At 37.1% G+C, this 12,034-nt stretch overlaps 1 protein-coding gene across 5 annotated transcripts in view; it reads right to left on the bottom strand.

Annotated features, from left to right (window-relative positions):
• Nucleotides 1-12,034, bottom strand: part of ENTPD1 (ectonucleoside triphosphate diphosphohydrolase 1) — a 56,214-nt gene that overhangs the window by 18,815 nt on the left and 25,365 nt on the right. For all 5 annotated transcript variants that reach the window (XM_014052128.2, XM_087725698.1, XM_014052129.2 and 2 more), the window contains one exon: nt 1,145-1,300. In XM_014052128.2, the coding sequence (XP_013907603.2) occupies nt 1,145-1,148 (4 nt within the window). In that variant the 5' untranslated portion in view covers nt 1,149-1,300. The remainder of the gene's footprint in view (nt 1-1,144; nt 1,301-12,034) is intronic.

Here is a 12,034-nt window from a genome sequence, read left to right as displayed (position 1 = left end):
GATATCAACAAATATTTTGCTGAGATATACTAATTCCTAGAATTTGTATAGTTTAGAAAACACAATCACCTTACAGATATTGAAATCCCTTGACAATTGAAAGACAGTAAGATGAACACAGTAAGATGGCAAAGGAAATAAGGTACTATATTTCCACATTTACAGTAGGGAACACATATATTTGCTTGTTTCTTCTCCCCAGCAAGCAGTGCCTTTAGTGAAATTTAACACCTCTCTGGGCCTTTAACTACTTGCACCAAATTACCACACAATGTGTGCTGATGTCAGCCCTTCACAGTAATTCAGCTCAGGAAACAGGCTCTACAGGAAGATTAGAACTATACTGAGATAGGCTATATCTCAGTAGAGGTGTTTTCCCTTTGCTCCTTTTTATATTCCAGAAATTTTAGTGTGTGTGTGTGTGTGTGTGTGTCAGAGTCCCTTTGAAATTTCTCTACACCTGCTGTTTCTATAATGGAATCCCACTGGTGATTTTATCTATTGTTGCCCTGCCTCCTCACCTTCAGTTGCCAGCAAATCTTGTCTGCCAACAGTCTACTGAGATCCCCTTAAAATGACAGACACCAAAATGCCCATCAGAATTACTAGTCTACTCAGAAAGCAGTACTGTACAGCAGGGATCCACAACCCCTGGGCCACGGGCCACTATGGGACCTTGAGCCTTTTAAAACTGGGCCACGAAACAGTGCTTGTTTGCAGGCACCTCCCCTCTCACACGAGTGAGCGCATGAACCCACACTCCATATGTGCAAGCGGCGGGTGAGCAGGCGTTCAAATGGAACTGCATGCAAACACTTGCCTGCTGTGCATGGAACCATTCCCACCACCACCATCAGTCTGCAAAGCCGTAAAGGTTGGGGAAGTCTGCTGTACAGTAAATACCTTAATTCAATGGCCCTTACCAATTTGGTGGAAGACTGAACTACTGAAACAATGAAATGATGGAAACTAACCCTCTCTTTGCCAAAGAGAGCTGAAAGAAATCTGGAAGATGGCAGTTATTGCCTATTTAATAGAAGAAAGAAGAAAAATTCTAATTGCCGTTCTTCTCTGACTCTCTTTCTGACTCAGAAAAATATTCCCCTTGGAAAAGAGTAATGGAAGAATCCTAGAGATGACTCACCCATTCCTGATGCAGTTCTGTAATTGGCAGATGCTTTTCACCTTGGTTGATATGAAGAATATGAATGTCTGTAAAGTCCCGAATCAATTTGTTTATTACATGCTGGATGTGCAAAATCAGGCCAACACCATTCAATAGTGTGTTATAGCTGATGCACTAGAGACAAGAGTGAGATCAACAATGGCAGTAAATTTCATGTTAGTACAGTTTATATTGATAGTTCTACATTCCCTAATAATGAAAGCCAAAGTGCACAGTTATATAATGGGACTAATATTAAGTATAAATAAGATCAAACATGACAATAGCTACAGCAACCAGACTTAGAACTGACAATGAAGATACTGAAGACAGCTTCTGCCTTTTAAGAACCAGCAATCAAGAAATACACCACAGAGTAGCTCTTAATAACATTGCCATTAAGGTCTTGGAAAAGTTATTCAGATGGTGGGTGTCTATATCTACAAAGATCAGAATGGAGCAGGCAATTGGAGAAAATTGTGTTTTCTCCATAACACTCTTGGAACCAAAAACTGAACATTGTAGAAGCAGAATAAAAAGAATATTGACTCAGAATTTTCACTTGAGACATAAAATGCTCAGGCTTAAATATTGTATGTTAGACACAAACTGGATCTCTGAAAATCTTTAGTAAAAAGCAAAAGATTAATGTGATCTGAAAAGAAATCAGAGTATGGTTGATAACAGTTCAGTTATCACAACACAACAATTTTGTGTTGTTCATATTATTGACTGTATTTTTAATGGACAGTCACCAGAATAAAGTTCTGCTCTGTTCTATTCTGCTGTGCCCTGTTCTAGCTCTCAGGAGAAATCTGTAATGATGAGAAAGGAGAAAAGGAAGAAAGATTTAGCAACAAAGTGGATGAACTCAATTATAGCAATTACAGCAGGGATACACTGCAGGATAATCTGAAAGCCAAGTTCAGAATGGATCATCCTAGGGAGGGGGGAATCTATCAATATGGTCACTAAGAGTTGAATACTACTCATATCAATACAACAAGCATAAGAGTACTTTCAAAATGTAAACAGATTGTTATAGCCTTAGAATTAAAATGTAGATCACCATCACACACAAATATTGGAAATAAATTCTGGAACTACTCCTAGAAAAATATTACATTGACAGTATTCACTCATGCTTTTAAAATTTTTGGGACTGCCTATTTGCTTTTATTAAGTTTGAGGTTCTGTTGCATGCATTTTCAGAAAATGTTAAGTATTTTAAAATTTATTAAAAATACAGAGGATACAACAATCTCTTTCAAGATCATCTGATGTTTTAAAATATTGTCATAATGTTGAACTGCAGTTGTAAATGTTTAGGTGTGCTAGCCCGTGGTCCCACCACAGAGTATTAATGCATGACTTCTTTTTCTCCATGACGCTAAAGCCTTTTTTTTTGACAAAATACAAGACGATTTGCTTTGGATTACATAAAAGCTTTCATTTTGTTTTTACTTTTGGGGAGCTGGACCCATGTAGGAAAAGTGATGTCTGAAAGGTCAAATGTAAAATGAATAAAATATTCATTTTCTTGCTCTAATGGAAAGCCATAAATGTTAACTTTTGAATATATGAAGAGCAGATGTCATTGATAAAGAATTCAAACTTTATTAGAAATGGTCTCTTGTTGATTTTCCATGTTAAGAGTGTGGAAGATCTGTCATTTTAAGCTGTGTGAAGGAATAACCAGGAGCTGAACCATCCATCTATCCTTTCTCAGAAGGGTTCACACAGCCCGGAAATGAGCATACAGAAGCTTTGTGCTTACCAAGGAATCCCAGCTTTTATTTGTGTTGGCAGTAGGTTGATGGCTTATTTCTGGCAAAATGTCATCGGGGGGTTACAGACAGGAATTCTTTGTGAGCTAGGGTAACTCAGCCTGACAATGCGCCCATTCACCACATCAATACCAAGCACATTCCTTCCATCTGGAGACACTCCCACTGTGTTAGTGTCGACACTGAAGAGAGGCAAATAGTGACTTCCAGATGCATCATTTAAGCCATTCTTACACAAAACACAATGCTAGCAGCCTTGGAATAGCCTTCAGAGATCCTGGCCCTTTCAAAACTTTCTGCCTTCTCTGTTTTATGAAATAAGTAATCCACTTATGTAAATCAAGTGGTTAACCCACATAATATAAATCCATTAAATTCAGCACTACTAAGTGGTGTTAACTACTGTCTAAATCTGGTTTGCTTATGATTGTGTCCAACCTACAAACCATCCCATCTATTTACTCTTTATAACATGCCTTGAGACTTTCTGTTAAAATACTAATCTATTTGTCAAGGTTCCAAATAGCATCCTCCAAAAAATAAAAGTTCAAGGCTAGAGTTTTCTCAAAATTCCAATTTATTAGAAGAGCCATGTTGGCACATCTGGGAAAACCTGAATCTGAAAGCTTCCAGGTTTTTCCCACCCAGTTGAAAGTTCAAGACCCTGCCCCAGCACCTACAAGTCCATCACATAGCCCAATCAGCCACTGTCACTAAGGAAGACTTCTCTCATCCACATCAGTCCAGGTGCAGGGACAAAACGACCTTGACTTTCTGCGAAAGAATGTTATTATAGCTACACATCTCCCATGCAATTCCCCCCTCCCAGTTTCCCACAGTAGAATATGTTTGAATATGTGGCAGGCTTGAGGCCCACTGTAAAAGATGGCTTCCAAGCCTGACACTATTTACAATATCAACATATATAAACTAACTATCTTATTAAAGAAGGCCCTTATTCTCCAGCTAATTCCTGGTTTCTATTTCTGTGTTTTTAAAGAACTGAAACTGGCATGGCAGGAACCAAGATTCTCAGTCGAGACAGAACTGTATATAAACATATCTCAGTTGTACCTCCCTCCCATGACCATGAGGAAAGACACTGATTTGGAAAGATGGGAGGAACCCCCCCACCCCCAGGATTTAAACTATAGAGAATAACATACATAGAGGCCTTAACTGCTGTTGATTGCAGGATATACATACAACTTCTTCCTACTCTGCAATAAATGCTATAAAACAAATCAAACACTTTAAAAATAAATTTTACCTAGCCTTTGAATGTACTTCAGTTAGTGAATGAAGAGTGGAGTTTTTAGAGAACAGATATCTGCATGAAGTCTGGTAGCAACATTTACAGTATGTACTTGTTTTTCCAACATTGCAGGAGGTAAACCTACACTCTGACTCTGAGCTTTAAAAAAAATACCATATTGATATTCTTGCAACCCTGCTGGGTATGCTTTATGCCATCAAAACTTTGTTTCAATATCAAAATCAAATTTTTATTCAAATGGATCACTTAGCCTAAAAATGAACTAGCTAATTCAGCAGGAGCAGTAGAAACTTCAGTATCTGTCCCAGTCTAAGATCTGACAAAAAACGATGGTGTAGCAAACCTGCCTCCTTGCCTGAAGAGAATCCTGGCAAATTTACTATTCTCACGCAATATGAATTATTAATCTCTCTGAGACTGAAGGAGTTGTACCATGGACCAGTCATGTAGGATTTATGTATAATCAGTCTAAAGACAGAGGGACCATTTTGTTTTTCCTTATCCATTAACATTATTATATATCACGCATAACAAGTACACAAATTTGATCTTTCACTTCACCGCTCTCTCTTCTGTGACAAGTCTCCCTTGAAAACATAACAAAAACTTTTCTCTCCCCTCTTGGAGAAAGTTCCATTCTATATTCAGGAAATCTCTTTCCTAGACCGATTATTGAAATCCTTTCTCATCTGAGATTTCTGATCTTTGTCTCATCCTGTGATACTTAGATGTGCCTGGCTTTTTACCAACAACATACCTTAATAATGTTTTTTTTGCACAGCTCATATAAGTTTCTTCAAAAAATCTTTCAAATGGTTTTACTTAGTACATGGGTTAATACAAATTCTTGTCTTTATTGTTACAATCCATTATTTATTTGTCCCTTTATTTCCCAGTTCTTTTATCTAAATATATTCTGTTCATTTCTTTGCTCTTGGAGTTTAGCTTCCAATCTTCAAAGATCTGTGAACTGAAGCAAACCTACCCATTTTCTCTTGTTTTCTGATATACTTAGAATTGCCTCAGCCTATGTGAATGGTAACACTTGTTTTATCTGATTCAATTTCCCTGATTTAAAAAACTCCCTCTGAAGCTTTTACCTCCAGAACAATAGTATATAACCTGTGCTTCTTAAGCTTTAAATACAGATTCAGAGCATTTCTGACAGATGACAACATTCTGACACACAACTAAAAGAACAGGAAAATAATTAAGTGTATAAGGGTTATACTTAATATAGTTATATTTCATTTAGATCCAGTCAGTTTTAAAGTATGGCCCCACCATATCACTCAAAGGCTCTCAGCCTGAAAAAAGTTAGAAATTGTTCCTCCCTTACATAGCTTATGACTGAGTCTAAGTTCATACAATGAGGGAACAATATACTACTTTCTTCTCTGACCCTTTACCTACTTCCTTTGTTGTCTCCCCTGCTGAGCATTATATTACATGCAAACAAATTAACATAGTATTCTTTGCAACTCTTCTCCTAAATTAATGGGGAAATCCTTAATTTATTAGATACACGATGCAAGACAAATGGTACAAAACTCCCCACAGACTTCTTTGATAATGTAATGGAAATTTGGGAAAAACATTTTATAAGTACATGTTATATGGCAGCCACTACTTACAACTGAGGAAACATCAGGATCACATGTACAGAAAAACCTAGTTTAGTGTGACCCGTATAGTTCTGTTTAATATAATACCATACAACTCTGTGTTATATGGACAGTTATTGGTTGCTAACTTTTACAGCCTAGAAGGCATGTTTCCTAGGCTTCCTTGGACCGCATCTACTTATCTCTTCAAGCACAGCAAGAGGAGCATGTTGCAAGTCACATCTGCTAAGGAATTCTATCTGATGTTGATGCTACTAGAGACATGCTTTTTTTCTGGTTGTGGCTCCTGCCCTCTGGAACATCATTCACCTTGAGAGGAGGTTGGTCCCAACCCTGCTAGCCTTCTAGAAAGCCCTTACAACTTGGAGATCCAATAGGGGACCTGCGAGATGGCTGTACTGTATTTACATACAGTTATTCTGCTGCAATCTTGGTTTTCATGTTTCTATTTATTTTTAGTTGTATTAACAACACCTATATTTTTATAGAAGTGTTTTTTATTGTTTTTGAAATGTTTATCTTTTATGATTTAAACACTTTTAATGCTTTAAACTACACAGAATCACTTCAAAAAGAGATGGGTGGCAAATACATTTAATAAATAAAATAAAATAATACATTAAACTATTGTTTTTATTTGTTGTTAGTTATATGCCGCTCAGAGTCACATTCAGTGAGACAGGTAGCTATATAAATTTGCTAAATAAATTCCGAACCAAAAGTATCAGTTAATAATAACTATTTCAAACAATTCACCAATGTGAATCTGCAAGGATTTTTTTTTCTGAACAAGACTACCATCTTCACAGAAAATAGCCCACTGGAATAATTTATTGCAAGCTGTAGAATAAAAAGAGGAAAGTCTGGTTCCATCCCATTTGCAACTTGAACTTTTTCCCTCCCATCTCAAAATGGGGTTAATTTTGCCTACTCAGGCAGGACATTGGAGTTATTCAATCTCTAAACCCTTTGTTACAAGGTTTGCAAAGCCAGGTCAAATAGTTGAAACTCATTCCATGGCCCACACCCTGACACACAGGAAACAGGCCATACTTTTAATTAAGCAACAAGGACATACAAGATATAAATGTAATTGGTTACTAATGAATTTTAAAATGGCACATTTTAAAATTGACTTGAGCCACTAAGTTGTACCTGCTAAATATAATTGCTAAATGTCAAACCAGAGGTTCATTTAGTTCTAGCTAACCAACTTCCTCTTCAAACCTAACCACAGATACAATACAGAAACTATCTCATGTACTTATTTGCTGCTAATGATTGCTAAATAATTGCTTAAAACGTAATTTTTTTAGCAATGGAAATTTTGGGCTCAAGTGTGGTCGCAAGTCGAAGGCTACCTGTATCAGTCATCAACCATTTCTGAAGAGCTGTCTTCTATTCACCCCGCACCCACCATGGATTTGAACTCTGTGCTCTGCTGCTCCACATTTTTCAACAGTCTGGTGTTGAAGTCCAGTTTGCCTAGTATACTTTTATCTATGCAACTCCTTTGATTGGCTACACATTGGCAGGAATGCCCCCTCACCTACATCTTTTCTATGTATTTGCCTGCTGAGGCTTAGAAGTGGTCTCCTAAAGTTTGTCATCTACTATGAACTTTCATGGCATCGTAAGAAGTTAGTTTAGGCCGCTTATTATTATTATCCTCTTTGTGTTTCATCTTGCTTATATTTTATTCCAAGTAATAAGGAGCAAGCGATCTGGGTTTTGTTTTTTAAAAAGAAGGAATTAAAAATTAGGACAAGAGTCTATTGTAGGGCAGCAGATGAAAGTTGTTATACAACTGTGCAAAGAATGCCCCAACATAGCAGTTCAAGAGTGGAAAGGAAAACAGATCTTGGGAACATGTTGTCAATTTCACGAAGTCGGAAGATTTTCCTTCTTTTTTAAGGAATCCTTATATAAAGCTTCCTTTGTTGTGCATGTACAGCAGGTGGACTGATAACATTTTGAAACAGGGACCACAAGCTTACCAATTTTGAGCAACATTTTCAGCTATAGTGAAATTACTCTTAATATAAACAAATAAATTAACAGTAACAGATTTGGAAGGGACCTTTGAGGTTATTTAGTCCAATCCCCTGCTCACGCAAGAGGCCTGTACTAGAGATTCAAACCACCAAACTGCCAAACCTTTCTGATCAACAAGCTCAGTGTCTTAACCACTGAGCCACATAGTCAGGCTTTCTTGATCATTTGATGAAATTTATAGCCAGCTTTGAAAATTACAACCAAATGATATTTCCCAGGATTCAGAATAACAGAATAATAGAGTTGGAAGGGACCTTGGAGTCCAAACCTCCACTCAGATAGAAAACTCCTGTACCATTTCAGACAAATGATTGTCCAATCTCTTCTTTAAAATCTCCAGTGTTGGAGCATCCACAATTTCTGAAAGCAAGTTGTTCTACTGATTAATTGTTTTAACTGCCAGGAAATTTCTCCTTAGTTCTAGGTTGCTTCTCTCTCTGATAAAGTTCCATCTATTACTTCTTGTCCTGCTCTCAGGTGCTTTGGAAAATAAGTTGTTCTGGGAGTTGAACTTCATATTTCTGGAAGTTTCCACAGTCTGAAAACATTAAATTAGTGCATGAATTGTTTGGCTTGTCTGTAAAGCTTTTTTATGATTAATTAACTGTTAAAATGTCTAAAACAATATGTGTAAAATTCATTTGTCTGTGATGACTCAGCAACCTCTTCCTCCAGAAAGTCTTCCAAAATCTTATTACTGTATAGAAACTTCAAAGCTGCAAAATGGTGATACAGAGCAGTGGTCGGTTTCCATTTTTTACTACCAGTTTGCTAGTGTGCACACTCATGCGCAGAAGTGTCCAGGCAGGTGGTGAAGCCTCCCACTCCCACCACTACCAATTCACCTGATCTGGGCCGAACCAGGAGCAACCCACCTCTGATACAGAGTCAGCTATAGGGTATATACATGTAGTAATGCTTCTACTGCAGTTAGATTAAATCAATTACAGTTGGGAAATCCCAAGGACATACACTGGTTACTTGAAAAGGTGTGCTCCACTAGTTGTCCTCTGAATCCTTGCTCAACTTGTCTTGTAACTGGGAAGTTGTTAGGGACATTTTCATTAATATACTAAATATTTTGTCCTACAATGACTCCTTGTTTAAGGAGACAATTGTTAGATCTCTTCTTTAGTAGCCATTCTGGATCCCTCAGAAATAGGTTATTATAGCTCACTCTCTAATTTACCATCATTGGATAAAAAGACAAAGAGTTCACAACTGCAGAAAGTTCTGGAAGAAGCAGATTATCTGGATTTATTACAAGCAATTTTCAGAATAGTTACATGATGGATACTGCTTTGGCCAATCCGGTGGATGAACTAGGAACTGGCCTGGATGTGGAGTAATCTATTTTAAGATGCATTTAACAAATATGAACGAATAAATGATCAGGCTTGCAGTGGAGATCACAATTTTCACTGATTTGTGGGTGCTTATGCCTCTTGGTGACTATATGGACAAGTCATGCAGTTTTGCTGGTAACATTTTTCAGAAGTTATTTGCTACTGCCTTCATCACTTATTTAGGGGAGGAGATAAGCACTGAAAGGATAAATAATGCAGAATATTGACATGTACTGTGAATGATAACACAGTAAAGAAGTATTTCTCAACTTGCAGCAACAGTACTATGGAATCTTGATTTAATAGACTATTGAGGCGATAAGTATTGCCTGTTAACTCAAATCTTCTTGAGTCAATACCCATCAACCCATTATGCTACTAATCTATCTGATCTCCCTGATGCCTTCCCTCCATCTGGAATTGAAACACAAAGTGTGCCTAGAAACATATTCCTTTTAGAGGAAGCAACAACCACTATCCAGATTGCTCAAATAATGGACAAGTCTGTTATTTTATACTGCTGAATGGATGCAATTTTTGTCTGTTCAAATCTGTATCTGAAACTTACCTAGGGTTTATTGTACTATAAAATGCAGTAGCTTAATGTGCTTACTGTTCTTTCAGGTGTTGAAATGGAACAAATAGATAATCAGATACTATATTGCATGACAGAAAACCACGCCAGTGTACCATTCTGTATCCTAAATTGCTTTCATGACCTAAAACACTGCAAAAAATCATGGGTGGTCTAAAATGTACTTATCTTCTGAAGGCCATTATTTTTTTAAATTGAGAATAATATTTAGATTCTTTCCTGGCTGCCACATCTTTACGAATTTTATCTCATTGTGTTGCTTCCCTGGAAAATCATAAACTAGCCATAAATCAGCTGTTCTCTAGTTGTAAATAAGGGTAGTTCTTCCTCAGCATTTTGTTTCAAGATGCTGTGGAGGTTTCTATGTTTAAATAAAAAGCAAACAAAAATAATCAGTTTTCAATATATTCTCTACTGTTCTGTGGTGAGCCTGATAATCAACCACAGCATGTACAGCCTGACAGAATGGAACACTTTTAACCACCCAGCAGAAGTCTCTGCTTTCATTATTAATAGTAGAAAGCTCGGACTCCCTTTTTTGGACTTTAACACACTAGACTAGACCAATAAGGTAACAATTTACTCTCTGTAAAGATTCCAAGCTGATTCATGTGGGCAGCCAATCCCCAAAGTAGAATCCGTGAAATTCTTGCTTCAGCAATTGTTCCAAAGCTGAATAATAATGGCCAGCTCACGTTTTCATTTTCAATAAAACACAGGACTTCATGTCAGCTTTTCCAAACCTCCTGCCTTGCTTGCAGGTTACAACTAAAATTTACAGAGCAACCAAGGCACCCTGAACACTCACCATTTTAGAAATATTTGGAACAAGTAATGCAATAGCAGGCAGTGTCCAACATCACCATTTTATTGTATTGTGAGTGTGCACAGGGTGACATCATAATTTTTCACTTTTATAACTATTGTCCTCGGCTTACTACATTGTCTACTTCAGCTTTGGAAACAAGGCAATCTAAATCCAAACAATGATCCTCATGTTGGAGTTTACTGCAGGGTGAATAAACCTCCTTGTCCTGCCATCTTGCAAGTGCTTCACCCCTTTAATTTCATTCCCCATACATGGATCTCATCCCAAGATTCCCCACAACTCAAGTTACCTGTGGAAATGAAACCAAGCACTATCATAGGAGCCCTAACATATAACCCTTTCCATAGCCGTGGAAAAAACTCCTGAGATTATTAACTGAGTCATTATGGTACACTCTTTCTGCTACTGTTTTTTCCTAGATTAATCTATTTTTAACCTTTGGCAGTAAATCATAAAGTTGTTCATATGGGAAGTTTACATAGTTTCACACCAGTTTTTCCCTTTTCAAAATCTTTTCCTGAAGTTGCTTTTGTCACTATGACCATATCAACAGAGGAAAACAAACAAACAAAGAAACAGAAAACCCTGCCAGATGAGTCTTCCAAGATAGTAATATTAGCTAGGATCAAGTAAAGCAAAAGTCTTGGGAGAGTTTCTGAAAGCCACTTTATATTAAAATGTATTTAACAGAGAAATACGGCCACTCCCCAAGGAAGGTCAGGAACATGGCACACTATGAAGGGAGAATATCCTTCCCTTCTGTTTCAATTATTTCAACATGTTTGCAAAATGATGAGCATCATACCTTGGCACAGCATGCTTAAAATTGCTATAAGTATGGTAATCCATTTAGCATGAAGATTGGCCTTCTTGACAAGCTAGCTTTAGTAAAGAGCAACAACAGCAGAACTGTCGGTTCCCTCGGCCAAAGCAAATTAACCTAAACATTGGTGCAAAAGGCATTTCTGGGTCTGCCTAGATCAATCAATTTACCTTTTTTCTGAGCTTCATGCATAAATTAAAGGCCCATGAACAGTTTTTTTTTACTTTTTTTAAAAAAATAAACCATGATTGCCTTTTCCTGTAATAAATATTTTTTTAAATTGATTTCTTCAAAAAAGTGCTGTTGGTCTTCTTTAAGATAGGAATGTTATTTCTAAATCAGGCACACGTATTCTGACCAAGCATCCTTTAACTTAAGAGGAGCATGAGGGAGATTAAGATGCTGCCTACGTAGCAAGTTTATGTAATTGCATTTATGTCTGGTGAGAAAATGGGATTTGCTATAATCAGCTGCAGCTGTTGAACCTAGAGTACAAAAGGTTGGAAATAATCAGCATGTCTGCAATAGATGGT

This window comes from Thamnophis sirtalis, unplaced genomic scaffold, assembly GCF_051295495.1.
Source record: "Thamnophis sirtalis isolate CommonGarterSnake01/CBP01778 unplaced genomic scaffold, rThaSir2_p1.2 scaffold_11, whole genome shotgun sequence".
Classification (NCBI taxonomy): domain Eukaryota; kingdom Metazoa; phylum Chordata; class Lepidosauria; order Squamata; family Natricidae; genus Thamnophis; species Thamnophis sirtalis.
Note: the sequence above shows the minus strand (reverse complement) of the source record. Positions and strands in the feature narration are given on the sequence as shown.